General features: G+C 41.7%; 1 protein-coding gene across 5 annotated transcripts in view; it reads right to left on the bottom strand.

The window, feature by feature from the left end:
• Positions 1 to 22715, bottom strand: part of TMPO (thymopoietin) — a 35838-nt gene extending 13123 nt beyond the window's left edge. For 4 of the 5 annotated variants that reach the window (XM_010355959.2, XM_030938719.1, XM_010355960.2 and 1 more), the window contains exons 1-3: positions 21345 to 22715; positions 9283 to 9409; positions 5500 to 5658 (exon numbers count right to left, since the gene is read on the bottom strand). In XM_010355959.2, the coding sequence (XP_010354261.1) occupies positions 5500 to 5658; positions 9283 to 9409; positions 21345 to 21623 (565 nt within the window). In that variant the 5' untranslated portion in view covers positions 21624 to 22715. Of the gene's footprint in view, positions 1 to 1402; positions 4207 to 5499; positions 5659 to 9282; positions 9410 to 21344 lie in introns of those variants that run through there. The other variant, XM_010355958.2, reaches the window with a different exon arrangement.
• Between the last annotated feature and the right edge of the window lie 1284 nt (positions 22716 to 23999).

Below are 23999 nucleotides of genomic sequence, written 5' to 3'. Positions count from 1 at the left end.
TTAAAATTTGGAACACAGAAGGGAAATTTTAAAAATGAAAAAAGCCATATAGTATACCAAGCTTCTATAACAATAGATGATAACTGCCATAACATTAGTAAGTACAGTATAAAAGTTTTTTTGATGTAGTTACAAAAAACCTAGGTACAACTCAGGTAAAGAATGAATCTTGTTCACAGAATACGACCAATCACAGGTCACTTGTCATCCCATTCCTTCAAATAAAAATAACATTTCTTTGAAGAGAAGCCAATATTTATATATTACTTGTCACCATGATAGTTATTATTAACCTAACAATGCAAGGATATGTATTTTTTAATAGGCTTCAATATTCCAGTCTCCTAGTCTTAAATTCATTATCATTTGAAAATCTAGGTTTTGAAAAGACTGATTTTAGTTAACATCCCTGGCCCGGCGTGGTGGCTAACGCTTGTAATCCCAGCACTTTGGAAGGCTGAGGCCGGCGGATCGCCTGAGGTCAGGAGCTCAAGACCATCCTGGCCAACATGGTGAAACCCCGTTTCTACTAAAAATATAAACATTAGCCAGGCGTGGTGGCAGGCACCTGTAATCCCAGTTACTCGGGAGGCTGAGGCAGGAGAATCGCTTGAACCCGGGAGGGGGAGGTTGCAGCGAGCCGAGATCACGCCATTGCACTCCAGCTTTGTGGATAAGAGCGAGACTTCCTCTCAAAAAAAAAAAAAAAAAAAAATTCCTCCTTTTTGTAGACATTTATCATGGTATAGCAAAAAGTCAGTTATTACTTCTAAAACTTCTACTACCAAAAATTTAAGTTAGATTACTTTCTTATCAAAGAGACAGAAAGGAAGTCAATTCTAAAGTTTTACATGAACTCTATGATGAACCTGTGCAAAAAAGTGGTCAAGACATCTATATATGTCTTGCTAACTTTCCATTGTTAATATTAGTTAGTCCAGAATCTATTTAATAGTTGCAGGTTTCCCAAAAAAGAATAGTGATTTTTATCATGTTAGTTTAAACAGTTCAATATTTAGGACTAAGATTTCAAGTCTATCTCCCAACACTTCTATCAATGGACCTATCAATATATCTACGTTTGATACAACCCCCAGCAATTTAAGAACTAGAAAGCACAAAGTAAAAAAACCATCAGTAGTGGAGAAGAAATCAATTAAATAAGGTATCTGGTTACAGATCAATTCCTCTTATAAATTTAGATTCCAACAGTCAATAAAAACATGGTCCTCAAACAGAAGAAAAACCATACAATAATCAGAGTATTTTCAATCATACCACGGAAATGTCAGGGTGAGTTTCAATGATGAAATGGAAAAGGGGTGTTCATATACAAATGTTTAACTTGTTGCAACTCCAAGAATAAAGCACACATAACAACATGTTTCTGGAGACCACACAACACTGTTCAAATTTAACAACTTTTATTGAATTTGCAGAAGCATTCTACAGTAATACATTTTTAAAAATCACACAGCACTCAATAGGTACATGTATACATGTACATTTCAGAAGACAACAAATAAAATTACTCTCAGAAAGTTGCAAAGAGGGACATGTATAATCTAAGAATGTGGTAATGGCCAGAGGGAGTACCCAAGAGACCATATTTTATTATGCTTAAGGCTACTATTTTCCACAATACCTCTGCAGTTAGACTCTTATCTTACAATCATAGAAATGAAAAGATGATAATACACTGCTTTATACAGACACACAGATACTGGGATATAGTATAATTTCTTACGGCTTTAAACAAATTAAATTTGCTTTTAGACTCTATATTGTTAAACTTAACTTTCCACAAAATACAATGTATCATGAAAGCAAGGTAGTATTTTTTAAAAAGCCCCATTATCTGACAAAATAGATGGTGAACATGCACTATCCCAGGATATCTATTATCCAAAGAAGTGTTTCTCAAAGTGTGGTCCATGGTACTGGTCCATGAATTGGTTGCTACCAGTCAATGAAGAGATAAATTACTTGCATCAGAGTGTAAATCAATACATTGCTTTAGCTATTAATACCATTTTGCTAAAAAATAAATCCTGTCATTGACTTAAAAAGTATCTCTAGATTTAAATTATTGTGCATGCTTATCTTGCCTGTGGATAAGTAACAGCTCGTAGACTGGTAGTTTGAGTTGCATTGATCTAGACTACTATTTATGATTGCTGTTGCAGACATGAGTAAAAAACAAAAGTATATGAGCAAAAATATGGACAAGTTATGGAACGTGAAAAGATACTGAGATAAAAATATCAAAAAGAACAAAATCACTGTTCTGAATGTGTAACAAATGTTTAAATCTGTCCTAGGTATAAAGGAGGATGCATATTACTCTATTAAACAGTAAAGACTCCTTATATCCTCATTAGAATTTTCTTAGTTTTGGAGAATTGTAAAAGCATACGTAAAGCAGGAAATAGAAAACAATTTGGAGACTAACATGTGATCTAGAAAGCTTTAAATTGTTTGTACCAGGTTTCCTACCTATGCAAATCTTTAAAAAAGAAAAGTAGTTCTACACAGGCAATTACTTTTATACTGTAATTTGATGGGTAGAAGCTTAACATTTTGTAATTAGCCCTATCTGGAAACTAAAACAACCTTAACAGAAAAGAAAATGTTGGCATAAAAGTTTGAAATAAAGATAGGTGTCTTTTTGTTCTTAATTTTACTAGTGTTTATTTCCACACTTTTTAATTACTTTGCATACTTCTCCTCCAAATAATGTTCCACCTTTAAAGGGAGTGGAAGCCAGCTTATTCTTAGAAGTTAAATTAATTTTGCAATCTTTCAGCCAGAGGTATCGACGACCTACAGTGGAATTTCCCATAGTATGGGCAGCCATCTTCACTTCATCAAATGCAGCTTCACAAATATATGAGGCTGCATCATATGTTTTGCTCAGAATCCCAAGTGCTTGATGGGTACGACTAGGATCTGAGCTAAGAATCTGTGCAGCTTGACTAATGTCTGCCTGCATAGCCTTAGCAACAAAGGCAGTGTGGGTTGCAATCTGCAATGCTGATGCTGCGGCTTCATATGCTCTACAGAGTGCTAAGTCTAACTGTTTATGGTAAGACTCAGTAGAGGTTGCTTGAATACCTGCTGGTGGAGTGGCTTCAGAAATAAACCCTAGGATTTCATCATCTACTTTTGGAACTGATAATATCTGTGTTGCCTCCCTGGAAGAAACTGGATATCTGCATGCCAGTGAAGGCAGCTGCCTGTCAACTTGCTGCCATTCTTCTTCAATTACTTTTAAAATAGACTCATGGAAGGGAAAAGATAGTTCTGAGGCATCTATTTTATCATGCTGTGACTGCTTAGACACTTCTAGACCTAAGGTAGTGAGTGAATGAGAGACAACAGTTTTGGCAAAAGAAGACGGCAAAAGTTCGGATCCAGGTATGTTCTGAAATGCCACAAAGGAACCTGAATCCCTTTCCTCCACTGACTTCTCACTCAGTCTAGGGACTTTTCGTGGAGGAGACAGGAACTCAGTTTCTTGAAACTTAGATTGATCAATTCTCTTCTGTATGATTTCTACATCCAGTGGGGGTGTAGAGTTAGAAGTTCCAGGCAAACTACCTGTCCCACCCTGGACCAACAGAGAATTGACATAATCTCTGATTGCCTGGGCAAGTGGCGGAGAAATTAGTTTTGAGCTCTCAGACTCTTCTAGTGTTTTCCTTTTACTGGAGAGAGGCGACTGATCTGAAATATGGGACCTCTCAGGACATAACAGTTGAATTCCACTTTTTTCTCTACCGCAAATATTTTCTACTATGTCTTTATAGCAAGCAGTGGTGGTTTCTTTAATCAGTGAAGGAGAAGCTGCAGCAGAGACCAACATGGCACTGTGTTCAGGCTGAGAAGATGACGAAGAACTTTTCTCTAAACACCTATTATGGCTAGACTTGCATGAAATAAACAAATTCCTTTCAGAGGCTAACTTCTGCAATTGTCCCCTGCCAGGCAAGTTTGTGGCAACAAGAGGCTCCCTAGGTAGGTCTCCCTTAGAAGTATGTACTTTCTTAGCTGACTGTAGTTCAGTACTGCCCAAAGGAGGATGGGTGGAGATTTCAGGAAAAGAAATACCCTGAAAAAATCCACCACCAGAGGCAGTAGTTCCAAGTTCAGAAAAAGGAACAAAATCCCTAGTGGACTTCACTTTCTTGTGTTCTTTCTTCTTTCCTGTAGAGGCAAAAGAGGCAGGAAGTTTAAGCATTACCTGTGTTTGAGCTGATTTTATTCTTTGCCTCTTTGCTAAAAATAGTGCTGTCAAAGGAAAAGACTCTATAATTTCATATTCTGAACTGATCTGCCAGATTTGCCCTGGTAGACACAGCTTATTGAGATATAAACAATTTGGATCAAAATAAATAACCACAAGTCATATGAATTAAAAGTTTACAAAAATCAAGTTGTACTTACAATTTTTAAAGGACATTTATTTCACGTCCTATCCTCAAAAAATATTTAAACATCATGATCAAATTTTTTTTTTTTTTTTTTTTGAGATGGAGTCTCGCTCTGTCGCCCAGGCTGGAGTGCAGTGGCCGGATCTCAGCTCACTGCAAGCTCCGCCTCCCGGGTTCACACCATTCTCCTTCCTCAGCCTCCGGAGTAGCTGGGACTACAGGCGTCCGCCACCTCGCCCGGCTAGTTTTTTTGTATTTTTAGTAGAGACGGGGTTTCACCGTGTTAGCCAGGATGGTCTCGATCTCCTGACCTCGTGATCCGCCCGTCTTGGCCTCCCAAAGTGCTGGGATTACAGGCTTGAGCCACCGCGCCTGGCCATCATGATCAAATTTTAAGATACTATCTAGTCTACTAAAAATGTAGTCAAAATATTTGCTTTAAAGTTGCCTTCAGGTCAGGTGAACAAAAACTGTAAACAATTTAAATGCCTATCAATAGAGAATAGAGAAAATATGCCATATTTAAATGCTACTATGTATTATGAGGAATAAACAGATATGTAACTAATCGGATTAGATTTCAAAAATAAAGGACTAAGAAAAAGCAAGTGATAAAATTTAGCATATTGTTTATATAAATTTTGTATTCTCAAAGTATAAAATAATACCATGTATTAAACAGATGTGTATGTGAAATATAAAAACAAACTTGAAAGATGGGCATTGAATTAGTAGTCACTTCTGTGGAGGTGACAGGTACAGATAAGTACAAGGAACTTTGCCTTTACTTGTAATACTTTATTCTCTCAGAAAAATGGGTTTGAAGCAAAAAAGACAAAGTTAGCTTGCAATTTCAGGTGACAGAAAATTACGAATTTGTACTATGTTGCTGCTTATAATTTTCAATAAAAAGTATTTAAATCAAATTACAGAATTACTCTAATGACATGAATAAAATTTGTATATCTTGCCAATATTGTTTTAAATTTTACTTTCTTCATGGTCACTGTATTTTGAGTGTGAAAAAATTACATACATTTGATTAACACATCATTTAAAATTTTACCTTCTTCATTGTCACTATATCTGTCAGAATCATTACTTCCATTCTGCCTTGTATTTTCTGCTGAAGAAGAAATTGTTGGCAGAGGAGTAGAAGATCTTGATTCTGTTCCTTGTTCCCTCAGTTTCAAAAGCTTTTTCTCATACAGCTTCCTGGTTGTTCCTGGATTAAGGCAGAATTTGCTTTAGTACTTGTATTGTTTCATTTAGGGTGCAGCTCAGACACTATATTCAGCAACATTTTAAGCTATTTTCACTCTTTCTTTTTCTAAACTCAAGTTCTTAAAAATACTATATAATGTGGCCGGACATAGTGGCTCATGACTGTAAACACACCACTTTGGGAGGCCGAGGCGGGTGCATCACTTGAGGTCAGGAGTTCGAGACCAGCCTGGCCAACATAGTGAAACTGCATCTCCACTAAAAATGCAAAAATTAGCTGGGAGTGGTGGCACATGCCTGTGATCCCAGCTATTTGGGAGGCTGAGACAGGAGAATCACTTGAAATTGGGAGGCAGAGGTTGCAGTGAGCCAAGATCACACCACTGTCCAGCGAGGAAGTGAGACACCGTCTCAAACAAACAAACAAAAGGACAGACATGGTGGCTGATGCCTGTAATCCCAGCTATTCCAGAGGCCAAGGCAGGTGGATCACCCTGAGGTCAGCAGTTCAAGACAAGACTGTCTAACATGGTGAAACCCCATCTCCACCAAAAATACAAAAAATTAGCTGGGCCTGGTGGTGGGCGCCTGTAATCTCAGCCACTCAGGAGGCTGAGGCAGGAGAATTGCTTGAACCCAGGAGGTAGAGGCTGCAATGAGCTGATATCACACCACTGTACTCCACAGAACTATATAATGCACTGTTTTTATAATAGGTGGTTTTTTGGGAAACGACATTTCTTTTAATAGCATGAAACACACAGTAGATTAATATAGGCCTTACTGTAGACCATCTACTGAAAAGCCATGTATGACTATTTTTGACTGAGGTCTTGCACTTGTGTATTTTCTCTACTACCACGTAATAGTACTTGCCAACATAGAAAAATCACATATAAGCGGATTGTACCTCTATGAAAAATAATTATGATTAAACTTCCACAACTCTAAGGCATTAATATGCCTGTATTCAGTTATGGGGAAAAGAAAAGTTCTATAAATCAGATTTAAATATAACAACTTTGCAGTTAAAATGACCTTTTATGGAAAACACGTATCACAAAGCAAAACTGATTACAAATTCTTAACACATTTGAACATCAGTGACACTTTAAAACCAAAGTAGATTTTGTCTTACACTAACTGTATCTTTACTTAACTTCTGTAAGATGAGCAAAATGACAATGGATATTTTTAAAAGCAACATGTGTCCAGAAGTGTTATATAAATAGCTTTAAGATGAACAGGTCATATATCAACATATAATTTAATGTAGGCTGATATTATAACACACATTTTTCAGTGTCTCCCTTTTGGAATTTCTTTTTTTTTTTTCCAAGACAAGGTCTTGCTCTGTTGCCCAGGCTGCAGTGCAGTGGTGCGATCATAGCTCATTGCAACCTTCAACTTGTAGGCTCAAGCAATCCTCCCACCTTTGCTTCCTGAGTAGCTGGGACTACAAATGTGCATCACCATGCCTGGCTAATTTTTTTAAAAATAGAGACAAGGTTCACTATGTTGCTCTGGCTGCTCTTCAACTCCTGAGCTCAAGCAATTCCACCACCTTGGCCTCCCTAAATGTTGGGATTACAGGCATGAACTACCATGCCCAGGCCTTTTAGAACTTTAAACAAAAAAATTTTTTAGAAGTGTTATATATCTGTTGGTAATTGTATATGAATAAGCTTATGATTATTTGGAAGCATCTTATACATTAAAACAAAATATTCTAAATCCTTATTTGCAACTATACCTATAGCAAAGCCTACCAAATCTCTAGTGTCCACAATTTTATGTAACTGAGAAGATCAAGACCAGATGCAGTGGCTCATGCCTGTAATCCTAGGACTCAGGGAGGCCTAGGTGGCAGGACTACTTGAGCCCAGGAGTTCAAGACTAGCCTAGGCAATATAGTGTGACCCCATCCCTACAAAAAATACAAAAATTAGCCAGGAATGGTGGCATGTGCCTGTGTTCCCAGCTACTTGAGAGGCTGAAGTGGGACTGCTTGAGCCCAGGAGATTGAGGCTGCAGTAAGCCACGACTGCGCCACTACACTCTAGTATGGGCAACAGAGCAAGACCTTATCTCAAAAAAAAAAAACCCATCAAAATGGAATTTTCTCATCCTGAGTTTTAAAACTAAGGCATAATCAACACTGCAAAATCTTCATCACCTAAAAGTAATCCAACAATGGAAATCAGTGTATTTAGTTCCAGGTTTTTGTTTTTTAAGGGTATAATTATCCAATTCCAATCAAGACAGGACTTTCAAAAGGGTACTTTTAATGATACATGAAAAAGGGGCTGGGCGCAGTGGCTCACGCCTGTAATCCCAACACTTTGGGAGCCTGAGGTGGGCGGATCACCTGAGGTCAGGAGTTTGAGACCAGCCTGGCCAACATGGCGAAACCCCATCGCTACTAAAAATATAAAAATTAGCCGGGCGTGGTGGTGGGTACCTGCAATCATGGCTATTCGGGAAGCTGAGGCTAGAGAACTGCTTGAACCTGGGAAGCAGAGGTTGCAGTGAGCCAAGATCATGCCATTGCACTCTAGCCTGGGCGACAAGAGCGGAACCCTGTCTCAAAAAAAAAAAAAGGTACTATGCTAGGAATTTAATAACCTCATTAAGAAGTCTGTCACTAACTCACTTTTTCTTTTTTCCTTTATTTATTTATTTTTTTGAGACAGGGTCTTGCTCCACTGCCTCTGGTCAAAGTACAGTAGCCATCATGGCTCACTGCAACCTTGACCCCCCCTACCACCTCAAGCAATCCTCCTGCCTCAGCCTCCTAAGTAGCTGGAACAACAGACTTGTGACACCACACCCTGCTAATTTTAAAATTTTCTGCAGAGATAGGATCTCCCTACGATGCTCATGCTGGTCTTGAACTCCTGGGCACAAGCAATCCTCCCACCTTGGCCTCCCAAAGTATTGGGATTACAGGCGTAAGCTACTGTACCCGGCCACTAACTCATTTATTTGGGCAATTCTGCCCAGCTATGTTACCTCAGATTTTCCTCAATTGTCATATAAGACCCATATCTCAGCAGAAGTACGATATAAGTGGCCGGGTACGGTGGCTCATGCCTGTAATCCCAGCACTTTGGGAGGCCGAGGCGGGCAGATCACGAGGTCAGGAGATGGAGACCATCCTGGCTAACACGGTGAAACCCTGTCTCTACTGAAAAATACAAAAAAATTAGCCGGGCGTGGCAGTGGGCGCCTGTAGTCCCAGCTCCTCAGGAGGCTGAGGCAGGAGAATGGCGTGAACCCGGGAGGCAGAGCTTACAGGGAGCCGAGATTGTGCCACTGAACTCCACAGCCTGGGTGACAGACCAAGACTACGTCCCAAAAAACCAAAAAACAAAACAAAAAGAAGTATGATACAAGCACTGTATAAAACAATCTCAACAATAGAGGTAATTTTGGAGATTATCTAATTCAATCCTCTCATTTTATTTCACTCATTTAGAGTCAAAGAAACACAGGTTCTGCTGATACAAATGATTAATGACAAACCAGTCCTTAGAACCTAAACTAACTGCTAAGCAAAAGGAGAAAATAATTTGGGGTCCTGCTTCAGAGAAAAGATACTGTATTTGAAATTTTATCCACTTACCTACAATAGGACCAGGATTCACTCCGTATTTCACAAGCTGATCCAAAAGATCTTCATTAGTGAGCTCTGTTACATCTAGATCATCTTTATCATCTTGTCTGGGTTTATCAGTTTTTTTTGTGGCTTTCTGTAAACAAAGTCCAGTAATCATTTCTATATGAATTAAAGTGTTCACTTACTAGATAATAATCTGTATAACATAAACATGCAAACTCACCACCAAGTTGGTTTATAGTACTATTAGGCCTTAGCAATTTGATTAAATTAAGAGCAACTCATTATTGGAGAACATTTTCTAAGCTGAACTGTAATCATACAAACCGCACAGCCAAGCAAGTAACTTAAATTTTAAAGACATTGTTGTTAAAATAGTCCATTTTGGACTATCTAAAAGAGGTAGTAATAGCATCAAAAATGCAAAAGAACAAATAAAAGTAAAACTGACTCTGGTTAACACTTTCTTTTAAAGAACCCTTCTTTTTTTTTTTTTTTTTTTAAATGATACAGGGTCTAGCTCTGTTACCCGGACTGGAGTACAGTGGCACTATCTCCGCTCACTGCAACCCCCACCCCCCAGGCCGAAGTGATCCTCCCACCTCAGTCCCCCAAATAGCTGGGATTACAGGTGCGCACCACCACCCCTAGCTTTTTGTATGGTTTTTTCTTTAGTAGAGATGGGGCTTTTGCCATGTTGCCCAGGCTGGTCTCAAACTCCTGGACTCAAGTGATCAGGTCACCTTAGCCTCCCACAAGTGTTAGGATTACAGGTGTAAGCCACTGCACATAGCCTAAATAACCAAAAATTGTATTTCATTTCTTAAAGCATATACCCCAATGGCAAGGGAAACAGATCAGCATGAAACTTGGAAAGTAAAGCCAGACTGGGCTTAAAAATTTTCATCTAAATGATCACGAATGCTACTTACTAACTTTTTGATAATCCTTCAAAGTTTAAATTAATCCAGGAAAGTTTAAGAATTTACCATACAGGCTTACACTTGGATATATATACAGAAATGATTTTCTTTAAATAGCATATGAGAACTTAAGAAGGCCAAATGAATACAGTTGGATTCTACATTTGTGAATTCAACCAACCACAGATCAAAAATACTCGGGGGAAAAAAATGACAATACAGCAATAAAAATACAAATAAAAATACAGTATAACAATTATTTACATAGCACTTACATTGTGTTAGGCGTTATAAGTAATCTAGAGACGATCTGAAGAATAAGGGAGGATGTATGTAGGTTACTACACCACTTTATATTAAGGGACTTACTAAAGCATCCCGAGTTTGATATCCATGGCTGGGTCCTGGAATCAATTTCCACCCCAAGGATAGGAGACAGGACTGTAAACTCCTTGTAACATAGCTTTTTTAGTAGCTAGTTTATGACTTAGGAAGGAAATCTGACAGACTTCATGGTTACATTATCACCTTTGACACAGTTTAGTCACCAGATTAACTTCTGTACCACTAGTTTACTAAAAATAGTCAAAATAACTTGAAACAAACTTTGAGGGAAAATTTAAAAGTTTTAAAATTAATTTATACAAAGGCAATATTTACTGGAAAAATTATAAATTTCCAAGGTTGAACAAATAAAAAGGAAGCAAAAGAATGGATACCTTTTAAGACTGTGGCAAACAGCCTGACAAACGCCTCAGTGATCACAGAAAAAAACATCAGAGTGCCGAACAAAAAAACGGCTAAACAATGGCAACATCAAAGTCAATTTTACGAAAAAGGCTAAAATTATCAAGTTGTATGGAATGTTCACTTTCCAACCATATTAGGGGGAAAAAAAATCAGGCATTATTTGGCTACGTACTGGAATTCCTGTTTTTAAAAATAAAAATGTTCTGACCTCGAATTGTCAGGCTCAAAATTTTTTTTTTTTTTGAGACCACGTCTTACTCTTATCCAAGCTGGAGTGCAGTGGCGCAATCTTGGCTCACCGCAACCTCCGCATCCCAGGTCCAAGTGCCTCAGCCTCCTGAGTAGCTGGGATTACAGGTGTACACCACCATGCCTGGCTAACTTTTGTATTTTGAGTAGAGATGGGTTTCAGCATGTTGGCCAGACTGGTCTTTAACTCCTGACCTCAAATGTTATGCCTGCCTCAGCCTCCCAAAGTGTTAGGATCACGGGCGTGAACCATGGAGCCTGGCCTGAAATACTTCAAATAAAGCAAGATACGAGAAATTCTTTTTAAAAAGCTGCTAATCGCTAATCATTCTATAATCAGAAGCCAAAAAACCCTCACCAAAAAGATAGCTGCTCATAAGAACAATTATGTCAACTTGAAGAGTTACAGTGAGAGCAGGCTTTAATTCACATACACTGCACTGACCTAGACCTGTCAGGCTCAAATCTGGAAGCAACCCACACCCGTAATATCCAAATAGTTGCCTAGAGTCTAAGAGTTCTAAGACTTCTTTCAAGAAAGATTTAATCAAACTTAATCCTATGTTACTGACTTACTCAAATTTTCCAAAAAGTGCAGTCAGGTAGTAGAGAAAAACTAAAATAATGCTTAAAATAAAAATAAAGGTCGGGCGCGGTGGCTCAAGCCTGTAATCCCAGCACTTTGGGAGGCCGAGACGGGCGGATCACAAGGTCAGGAGATCGAGACCATCCTGGCTAACACGGTGAAACCCCGTCTCTACTAAAAAAATACAAAAAAATTAGCCGGGCGAGATGGCGGGCGCCTGTAGTCCCAGCTACTTGGGAGGCTGAGGCGAGAGAATGGCGTAAACCTGGGAGGCGGAGCTTGCAGTGAGCTGAGATCCGGCCACTGCACTCCAGCCTGGGCGACAGAGCGAGACTCCGTCTCAGAAAAATAAATAAAAAAAATAAAATAAAAAAATAAAATAAATAAAATAAAATAAATAAAATAAAATAAAATAAAATAAAATAAAATATAAAATAAAATAAAATATAAAATAAAATAAAATAAAATAAAATAAAATAAATAAAATAAATAAAATAAAATAAAATAAAATAAAATAAAATATGGGAAAACAATCAATCACGTTCAAATTATTTGTACACAATCCCCACTACCATGAGAATGTTCAATTTACTATCAATAAAACATAGAGGAAATTCAAACTTTTTTTTTTTTTGAGATGGAGTCTCGCTCTGTCACCCAGGCTGGAGTGCTGTGGCCGGATCTCAGCTCACTGCAAGCTCCGCCTCCCGGGTTTACGCCATTCTCCTGCCTCAGCCTCCCGGGTAGCTGGGACTACAGGCGCCGCCACCTCGCCCGGCTAGTTTTTTGTAGTTTTTAGTAGAGACGGGGTTTCACCGTGTTAGCCAGGATGGTTTCGATCTCCTGACCTCGTGATGCGCCCGTCTCGGCCTCCCAAAGTGCTGGGATTACAGGCTTGAGCCACCGCGTCCGGCGAAATTCCAACTTTTCAAACCTGCCTGAGAGGTTTTCAAGAAATCTCTTTGGGCCAGGTGCAGTGGCTCATGCCTGTAATCCCAGCACTCTGGAGGACCAAGGCAGGTGGATCACTTGAGGTCAGGAGTTCGAGATCAGCCTGGCCAACATGGCAAAATCCTGTCTCTATTAAAAATACAAAAATTAGCTGGGTATGGTGGCACACGCCTGTAATCCCAGCTACTTGGGAAGCTGAGGCAGGCGAATTGCTTGAACCTGGGAGGCGGAGGTTCAAGTGAGGTTGCAGTGAGTCGATATCGTGCCACTGCACTCCAGCGTGAGTGATACAGCAAGACTTTGTCTCAAAAAAAATCTTAACTCTTTTTTTTTTTCTTTTTCAAGGTGGAGTCTCTGTCGCTCAGGCTGGAGTGCAGTAGCACCATCTTGCCTCGTTGCAACCTTCCACCTCCCAGGTTCAAGCAACTCTCCTGCTTCAGCCTCCTGAGTACCTGGGACTACAGGTGCACGCCACCACGCCCAGCTAATTTTTGTACTTTTAGCAGAGACAGGGTTTCATCATTTTGGCCAGGCTGGTCTCAAACTCCTGAGCTCGTGATTTGCCCACCTCAGCCTTCCAAAGTGCTGGGATTACATGCGTGAGCCACAGCACCCAGCCCAAAATCTTAACTCCTATTAACCACTATTTTGGAAAGGTCTTACCTATTTCTGATTCTTTACCTAGGGCCAGAGAATCTGTTTGCAATGTGTAGCCCAGGTGATCTGGATGCAGCGTTGAGGCAAGCAACAGAAAGCAGGAGCACTATCATCCTTATATTTTTATTCCAAGCATCTAACAATTTCTAAGAAGACTGATATAGGAATAGTCCCCAATAAATGTTTTGTCAAATCCGGGGAAGGAAAAAGTAATTTATTTTTGAAAATCCATTTCTTATTAGAAATAGCAGGCCTATCAAATCTAAGTAGAAAACCAATTCTCGGTTGGGTGCAGCAGCTCACGTCTGTAATTCCACCACTTTGGGAGGCTGACGAAGGAGGATCAATTGAGGTCAGGAGTTTGAAACCAGCCTGGCCAACATGGTGAAACCCCATCTCTAATAAAAATAGAAAAATTAGTCAGGTGTGACGGCACACGCCTATAGTCCTAGCTACTTGGGAGGCTGAGGCTGGAGAATCACTTGAACTGGGGAGGCGGAGATTGCAGTGAGCCAAGATTGCATCACTGCACTCCAGCCTGGGTGGTAAGGCCAGACTTTGCAGAGAAAGAAAGAAAAGCAAGAAAAGCAAGCAAGCAAGCAAGCAAGAATGAACGAACGAACGAATGAAAAAGAGAAAGAAAATCAATTATCTTATATTTCCTTCAAACATAATGAAAAACTTTAGCTGAACAAACATATCTTAAATAAGTGACCAACAAACCTACACAAGGTAAGTCAGATAGATGAAAACCAAAAATGTGATTTTTTTTTTCTGAGATGTAGTCTCACTCTGTTGCCCAGGCTAGAGTGCAGTGGCATGGCCTCCACCTCCCAGGTTCAAGTGGTTCTCCTGCCTCAGCCTCCCAAGCAGCTGGAATTACAAGCGCGCACCACCACGCCTGGCTAATTTTTGTATTTTTAGAAGAGACAGGGTTTCACCACGTTGGCCAGGCTGGTCTCAAACTCCTGACCTCAGGTGATCCACCTGCCTCGGCCTCCCAAAGTCTTGGGATTACAGGTGTGAGCCACCATGCACGGCCAAACATGTGATTTTTAATCTGTCAGGAAAAAAGCTCCAGAAAAGTGATGTCATTTTATAAATCCCAGATTTAATAAGGATAAAAAATTAGGAGGCAGTGTGCTGCACATGATTAGCAGTTTCAGTCAGGAAAAAGGAAGCATTAGTTGCATTAAATTCTGCCTCCAGAAAACTTTGTTCCTTTAAGCAGATCACTTAAGAGTTTCACTCAAAAATAGTGAGTACCTACTACGCCACCCGATGATCTCTAATGTATTTTTCAACTTTAAAACCCAACAGTTCTATGTTATCACCTATGAGCTACTGTAATACCTTTAATCTCTACCTCTAGTATAAAGATGCTGAACCATAACATTATAAGAGATTATATCGGGCACTTACTATATATCATGTACTGAGTTGTGTTCCAAGTGTCTTTGCATTAACTTACCGAATCCAAAAAATCTATGGAATAAGATACTAATATCTCCATCTGACAACTCAGAAAACTGAGGTTCAAGTATGCACTTCACTAATTCAGGAAATCTGCATGCTATGATATACACGTCACTTTCACGTATCTACCTTGTTTCCTGAAATTGTATTTTAGTAACTTTGCATTGTATTGCCCTAACGTTAAAGACAAAAATTCAGAAATCATTTCTTGTAATAGGTATTAATTACTAAGCACTAGACACTTCACATATGCAACGGCATGTACTCCTCAATCTGATTAAGTAGCTATTAGATTATTCCTCTATTTCAGGTGAAAATAGAGGATCTTAGATTAAGACACTGTTCAGTGTCATATGAATAAGGGGCAGACTTGGAATTTGAATCTATAACTCTATGATTCACAAGTCTGTAAACTTAACACCTTATTATACAGTGGTGGTCAATTTGTGATTTAATTAACATTTCCTATTGGTAGCATACTTTTTATTGTTCTTTTCCAAGTCTTCAAATATTTCCTATTGATAATTCGTAATCTGGCCAGGAGCAGTAGCTCACACCTACAATCCCAACGCTTTGGGAGGCCTAAGCGAGAGGATCCCTCGAGGCCAGGAGTTCAAGATCAGGCTGGTCAACATAGTGAGACTATCTCTATAAAAATTTTAAAAATTAGTCAGGCATGGTGGCATACACCTGTAGTCCCAGCTATTTCGGAGGCTTGAGCCCAGGAGTTCGAGGCTGCAGTGAGCTACGATCACACCACACAGATGGGCACGGTGTCTTATGCCTGTAATCCCAGCACTTTAGGAGGCTAAGGAAGGCAGATCACAAAGTCAGAAAGGAGTTTGAGACCAGCCTGACCAACGTGGTGAAACCGTCTCTACCAAAAACACAAAAATTAGCTAGGCGTTGTGGTGCACGCCTGTAATCCCAGCTACTCAGGAGGCTGAGGCAGGAGAATCACTTGAACCTGGGAGGCAGAGGTTGCAGTGAGCCGAGATCACGCCACTGCACTCCAGCCTAGATGACAGAGCAAGACTCCATCTCAAATACACACTCATAATTCACCAGACCAGATCATTCAAGAATATTATGCTCCACTAGATCCAAATAGCTACACCTTCATGTTCTGCCTCTTAGAACAAAAAGGCAGACGGCCAACTCTGTACATGTTTCTTTTTGTGTCCACAATCTAGATAACTTCAACACATAAAAATATTGGTAGCAAGACACATAAAAAGCTTAGAAATAAGAAAACAAAATCAAAGCAAAACTTTTAACATGCAAAGTTTTGTCACATTACACCAAGTGAATCCAAGAGACTATGGTAGAGGCTGAAATGAAACAATTTCTTTTTTAATTAAAAATATTCCCCATAGGCTGGGCACAGTGGCTCACATCTGTAATCCCAGCATTTTGGGAGGCCGAGGCGGGAGGATCACAAGGTCAGGAGATCGAGACCATCCTGGCTAACATGGTGAAACCCCGTCTCTACTAAAAACACAAAAAATTAGCTGGGCGTGGTGGCAGGTGCCTGTAGTCCCAGCTACTCCGGAGGCTGAGGCAGGAGAATGGCATAAACCCAGGAGGCGGAGCTTGCAGTGAGTGGAGATCGCGCCACTGCAGTCCAACCTGGGCGACAGAGCGAGACTCCGTCTCTAAAATAAAAAAAAAATCCTCATAAACCCATGATTAAATAGAAGGTACATGCATGCAAATAGTTCATCTTGGCCAAATCCACATTAACGCTTGATTTGTCTTAAAATGTTAAAAAAATCTCCCTTATCTGCAACTCTCAAACATAATTTGGCTTTCTCCTATATTCTAAATAAATAAATATTCTTTTATTCCTTTCTTACCACCCCATTATGTAGAAGATTGTAAATATTCTTTAAGAAATATGACCTGAGGCCGGGCGCGGTGGCTCATGCCTGTAATCCCAGCACTCTGGGAGGACGAGGTGGGCAGATCACGAGGTCAGGAGATCAAGACTATCCTGGCTAATACGGTGAAACCCCATCTCTACTAAAAATACATAAAATTAGCCAGGTGTGGTGGCGGGCGCCTGTAGTCCCAGCTACTCAGGAGGCTGAGGCAGGAGAATGACATGAACCCGGGAGGCGGAGCTTGCAGGTGGATCACGAGGTCAGGAGTTCCAGACCAGCCTGACCAACATGGTGAAACCCCGTCTCTACTAAAAATAAAAAAATTAAGCCAGGCGTAGTGGTGTGTGCCTGTAAGTAATCCCAGCTACTCAGGAGGCTGAAGCAGGAGAACTGCTTGAACGTGAGAGGCGGAGGTTGCACACAGCCGAGATCATGCCACTGCACTCCAGCCTGGGTGATAGACTGAGACTCCATCTCACAAAAAAAAAAAAAAGAAAGAAAGAAAAAAAAAAGAAATATGACCTGGTATTATTTTTATACGGGGCTAAAAATGACCAAAACATAAAATATAGTACATATAAAAGGAATCTGACATGAATAACTTTATACATAAATTATTATAAATGTCCTAAGATTCTTTTCCTGTAAATTCAAAATTATTTTTTCCTATGGCTGATAAAAACATTGACCAGACTCCTAACTCACTTGTACTTAACGTACTTTAAAACAGAAAATGACGCTACTGACTACTGATATTTTTCTTCTATTAAGACCAGTCAAGGGTAAACACTTCTTGAGTTTTAAATACTCCAGGTAGAAGATATTTAAACCTGTAATTATGAAGTAATTTTCTTTGTATGGATGAAATAATTAAATGAAATATAAAAAGCTTAATTACTATGCCAATAGACCTACTAGGTACTCTAAAAAACATTACTTCTGGGCTGGGTGCTGTGGCTTATCCCTGCATTCCCAGCACTTTGGGAAGTCCAGGGGGACATATCACCTGAGGTCAGGAGTTCAAGACCAGCCTGGCCAACATGGCAATATCCCGTCTCTATTAAAAATACAAAAGTTAGCCAGGTGTGGTAGTGCACACCTGTAATTCCAGCTACTCAGGAGGCCGAGGCAGGAGAATCATTTGAACCCAGGAGGCGGAGGTTGCAGTGAGCTGAAATCGGGCCATTGTACTCCAACCTGATGGAGACTCCATCTCAGAACAAACAAACAAAACAACAACAACAAAAATTACTTCATTTTGGCTGGGCGTGGTGGCTCATGCCTGTAATCCCAGCACTTTGGGAAGCTGAGGCGGGCAGATCACGAGGTCAGGAGATCGAGACCATCTTGGCTAATACAGTGAAAACCCATCTCTATTAAAAATACAAAAAACTTAGCCGGGCATGGTGGCGGGCGCCTGTAGTCCCAGCTACTCAGGAGGCTGAGGCAGGAGAATGGCGTGAACCCATAAGGCAGAGCTTGCAGTGAGGTGAGATCATGCCACTGCACTCCAGCCTGGGTGACAGAGCAAGACTCCATCTCAAAAAAAAAAAAATTACTTCATTTCACTCAACATTTATTTACATGATGCTGACCAACTTCAATTAGCACATGAGTTGTACATACGAGTAAATAACACAATTCATTTTTAAATCCCCAAAGTTTTAAACTCAGTAGTTAAGAACACTTGGTAGGCCGGGCGCGGTGGCTCAAGCCTGTAATCCCAGCACTTTGGGAGGCCGAGACGGGCGGATCACAAGGTCAGGAGATCAAGACCATCCTGGCTAACCCGGTGAAACCCCGTATCTACTAAAAAATACAAAAAAACTAGCCGGGCGAGGTGGCGGGCGCTTGTAGTCCCAGCTACTCGGGAGGCTGAGGCAGGAGAATGGCGTAAAAACCCGGGAGGCGGAGCTTGCAGTGAGCTGAGATCCGGCCACTGCACTCCAGCCTGGGCGACAGAGCGAGACTCCGTCTCAAAAAAAAAAAAAAAAAAAAAAAAGAACACTTGGCAGTAACTCAAAATTGCTGGATAATGTTAATCAAAAAATTTTTACATTTAGGTCTTCTTACCCCCAAAGAACACAAGGTAGATTGGGACATAAACTCTCTTTTACCAAGTGGCTGATAGGAAACATTAAAACTGAGACGGTTGTTTCTGTGTAAAAGAAATCGTCCTCAAAACAAATAGGAACCAAGGCTGAGGCAGGATTGCTTGAGGCCAAGAGTTCTAGACCAGCCTGGACAACACATAAAGCCTGTGTAAAAACAAACAAAACAAACAAAAAAACAAAAAAAGATTAAAAAATTAGCCGGGCATAGTGGCATATGCCCCATTGCCCTTGCTACTCAGGGAAGCTGAGGCAGGAGGCTCTCGTGAGCCAAGGAGCTTGAGGCTGCAGTAAGCTATGATCACACCCCTGTACTCTGGCCTGGGTGACAGAGTGAGATCCTGCCTAAAAATAATAACCAGTAATTCTATTATAAACATACAACCAAAAACTTCACGGTTTAATACATTTGCACGGAAGACCGATAAAGGGTTCTATAAAAGAACTAGGTTTTTAAATAAAGTGTGCAGATTTGAATATTTCATTTTCAAACAATTTTTTTTTTTTTGAGACAAGTTTAGCTCCTGTCCCCCAGGCTGGACTGCGATGGCGTGATCTCGATTCACTGCAACCTCCGACTCCCGGGTTCAAGCGATTCTCCTGCCTCGGCCCCCGCCACCACGCCTGGCTAATTTTTGTATTTTTTTCCTTTAGTAGAGACGGGGTTTCACCATGTGGGCCAGACTGGTCTAGAACTTCTGACCTCGGGTGATCCACCCGCGTGGGCCTCCCAAAGTGCTGGGATTACAGGCCTCCGCGCCCGGCCTCAACCAACGTCTACTGAAAGAGTTTAAATACTACCTTCTTTTTCAGAACAGGGGAACATAATGGGTAAGCGGGTACTCTTTACTTCAAAAGTAAATTTGTTTATTAATAAATTAAAGTAGCTTTCCACAAAACAATATGTTGAAACAATAAGGTGTGAAAGGTCTTTTATTTATTGTACAAATATTTGGCACTACTATGTGTCAGACACCGGACTTAAGAACGTTTGTTAAGACTTTCAACTTCTTTAAAGCCTAGGACAAGATTTTCATTTACATGTGTCTATTACATTTGTCTTTCATTTTTGCCTGAGTAGCCGGGAAAACACATTAGACAGGTTCCTTAAAAACTAAACTTTGAAGGAAGGAGTAATTTTGGTTTACACTAGCGATAACTCGCAACAACCCCAAATCCCACATTCACTGTCTCTTACAAGGCATTTTATGTTACACCAATTACTAGTTTTAGCTGCATCCTATTACGACTTGAAGCCCGGTAACTCGGCAGGCATAAGAAAACCCACAAAAAGCACATTAAAATCTACAGGAAAAAAAGCAAACTATTCTCAAACAAAACATGCTTTGCTGGAGCCGATTTGAGATTTAACCAGGATCAAGACATTCCAAATTGCAATACTGTTGCACCAGAATGTCATGCAATCAATTTTTCCTGAATCCTAAGTCTTTCCTTTCCTCAAGCAAAATTAACCAAAAAGGGAGAAAAACGCAATCCAAACTGTGAGTAATTCTCAAATATATGTTTATAGGGCCGGGTCCGGTGGCACACGCCAGTAATCCCAGAATTTGGGAGGCCGAGGTGGGCGGACCACCTTAGGTCAGGAGTTCGAGACCGGCCTAACCAACATGGAGAAACCCCGTTTTTACTAAAATACAAAAATTAGCCGGGCGTGGCGGCGCATGCCGGTAATCCCAGCTACTCGGGAGGCTGAGGCAGGAGAATCGCTTGAACCCGGGAGGCGGAAGTGGCGGTGAGCCGAGATCACGCCATTGCACTCCAGCCTGGGCAACAGGAGCGAAACTCCATCTCAAAAATAAATAAATAAATAAATAAATATTAAAAAATTACAATAGGCGCTTTAAAATGTTCCTTTTAATTCGGCGTGAAGCCGTCCCGCCAAAAGATGTCCTGTTGCTGGGAAAAATTAAGACAAACTAGAAAACATAAACGGTTCAAAAAGCCCTCCATACGCAAAAGTATAAAAAGGCGGGAATTTCCTTAATTCAAATTTTGGTTAGAAATTAGTGTGTCATCAGTTGCCCTCCAGGGAGCGCTCTGAGACTCCGTTGCGAGTCATTTCAGTTAATAAAGCGGGAAAACGCTCGAACCTATAGCACTTTGGGGCCACCCCTCCAGAGCTTTCGAAAGGTCACGGAAGTCCCGGTATAAACGCCCGCTGCCGGCAGCTGGTGGTCCAAGGAAGCGGCGTCGCCCGCGTGCAAAACAACCGCGGCCAACGCAACTCCACACCTCCCAGACACACACGTCAAAGACCGCGAATCCCGCTGCCCCAACTTCTGGCCTCTCCGCTCCAGTGCCTGTAGCCCCGCGGGGAAGGGGCAACGCGAGGCGGCGTAGGGACAGCCCTGCACCTGGGAGGCCCAAGGGGGCGCCCGGGAGGGAGGGGCTGCAAACGGCGGCGAGCGCGCGCGGCAACCGCCAAACGCCCGCCTTTGTGGCCCCGGCCCCGCGTCCTTACCCTGCCGACGGCTGCTCGGCTCCGACCCGCGGCGGCGGCCACAGAGCCGAGAATCGGGGTGGCCTCGCGTTCCTCGTCACTGGAGAAGTCCGGGGGCCCCTTGCTGTTGGCGCCGGCGGCGAGCGGCGGCCGGTTGCGCGCCGTGAGGTGCTGCAGGTAGAGCTGGACGTACACGTCTTTGCGCTGCTCCCCAGCCGGCAGCGTCACATTGTTGGCGACCAACTCACTCTTCAACTTGTCTTTCGTCAGGACCGAGGGGTCTTCCAAGAACTCCGGCATCTCGGGGATTTGCGAAGCCCCCTCCCCGCAGCCTTCGCCGCCGCCGCTCACGCCGGCGCGCTCGCTCCTGGCCGGGGGCCGCGCTCCTGCCTCCGAGCCTCACGGCTCCTGCCCAGTAGGAGCGCTGCGGACCGGAGCAAAAAGTCGCGGACACAAAGCCAAGCCAGACCCGGACACAAAAGACCCCAGAGCCGAACTACGGATGAAGTACAGCCAAGCTGGAAGCCCGCACCAACCCCAGCCCACACACTACAGGCAGGAGGCGAGCAGCCTGCTTCGCCCACGCCCCAAGAACGCGCGGCGCCATTGGCGGGCGACGGGAGGAAGCGCGGCGGTGATTGGCGGGACGGCTCGCGCGGGTTCCATTAGCCGCCGCGCTGAGCGAGAGGAGGTAGAAACGCAGTTTAAAAGGCGCTGGGGCGGGAGCCGAGGCGCCCGGCCCGCTTCTGTTTTCGTTTTCTCCACCCTTCCCCTTAGACGCCGATAAGGGACGGGTCGTACTGCTTTTGTGCGCCGTTTCCTCTCCCTCCCCCAGCTCGAGAAGCAGCTTTCGTCTCTGGGGTCGATTGCCTACGAACCGGCCGAATTCCACGCCGGCTGTGAGGACCCTTGTCTGGGCCTTTTTTCCTCCAGGGACACTGAAGCACCGAAGAGTAGCCGCAGCCTTGCCTTCCCCAAACGCTAGCCATGAAGGGGAAGAAAAGAAGCGAGACTTGTCTGCAAGCACTCATAGTCCTTGATTTGATTTACTTTCGGAGGGGGAGGGCAGGGAAGTTACCCCTCTGTCTACTCGCGAACGCTTCTTTTGTTCCAGAAACCCGGGAGAAGCCAGATCTCTACCATCGGGCACTTTAGATTACCCTTGAATTTGTGACAGAAGTGTAATATACCATTCACTTCTTAGTGTCGTAGGTGGGGCATGTCTAAATTGTTTTATTTGAACAGTGCGTTGAGACTCAAGACAAATTCGCGCTTGCATTTTTGTTGAAACCCATCCTGGCTTTGGATCCCACCACCCGTAAGAATCTTAAACCTATCGTTTGATAACAAAACGAAGCCGAACCCTTGGGAACCACCTCAATGGTCAATTTAAAATAGCAGATGTTGCATAATCCTAAAGGAAGCCTAGTGACCTATAATTAGGCCTAGAACCCTAATCAAACCCGTATTACTGATCCAAATTAAAACCTGGTACTGACTGCAATTAAAATGTTTGCCTGAAAATTAGTATCACTGATGAGAAATATTTGTATTTCTGATGAATATGTATGATTAAAGATTCTAGAAAGGAAAGGAGACATTGGATTTAGGATGTGTTAATAATTTCCCCAGAATCTGAGCTCCAAACTATGTTTTAGAAACTGATTACATTTTTTTATTGTTTGCCTGCTTTCTACACTGTTAGGTTAGAATACATTTAAAACAAACGCCTTCACTAAAAATGTTTCCTATGATTTAAGCGACTTACTTTTGTTCAAATTGAGGAGGTACTTCTTTTAGTGATATTTTCCTAGAGGTAACTGATTTATAAAAATCTCAGTATCCATATATATTTAAGCAATGGTACTAAGCTCAATAATGCAAATTAAAAATCAGGTTTTAATTAGCAAGTTGTTAGGTAGATTTTTATGATCCCTTGTAAAAGTTGCTTGGTTTTTTGCCCCTACAGCTTCCCTGGACACATAGGCAAATGTTTTTATCTTCAGAAGGGGAACTAAGCTGAGAAGCAAAGGACCATGATTTTGCAATCACTGGTAACCCAGTACGTATAATGCAAGAACTGCATACTAGATGCCTGCAATTAATGTTTCCTGGGCAAAAACATTTTCATTATCTTTTTCTTATCCCTGGACGTTAGCTACAGGTGGTTACTTGCAGATTTACTGCTGTAGAGCTCCAAAATTGAGATTACACTTAACAGATTCAGCATACCCTAATGCTAAGAGGTTAGGCTATTGAGATTGGGTGGTCTCTTTGGTCCTGATTGCTACTTCCAAACTATTTCTGCAATTTTCTCCTTCAAAAATATTTGAAGTTCATATCTTCTGCCCAAATCATCTTCTACTCTCCTTACTGCCATCATCCATGAGCCTCCTGGCCACTTGCCAGAAATTATAGAGCTGCTTGCCCTAGGTTTTCCTCACCATCCCTCTTGTCTACATTCTATCTGAATTCAACATCCTTGTAGGTGACCCATGCAACACCAACACTTGGCCTCTTAGACCTCTGACCTCTTCATCTCCAAGAATTTGTTCCTCTGTTGCGTCTTAACCACTTCGGTGTCACTCAGATTCTGAACCTTGTCATCAGTTGAAATCTCAGTTTCAAGCTTCCCAATTGTCAATCACTAGCCTTTTTTTCCCAGCTAATTTATTG

The sequence above is a fragment of the Rhinopithecus roxellana genome, chromosome 10, assembly GCF_007565055.1.
Source record: "Rhinopithecus roxellana isolate Shanxi Qingling chromosome 10, ASM756505v1, whole genome shotgun sequence".
NCBI lineage: Eukaryota > Metazoa > Chordata > Mammalia > Primates > Cercopithecidae > Rhinopithecus > Rhinopithecus roxellana.
Note: the sequence above shows the minus strand (reverse complement) of the source record. Positions and strands in the feature narration are given on the sequence as shown.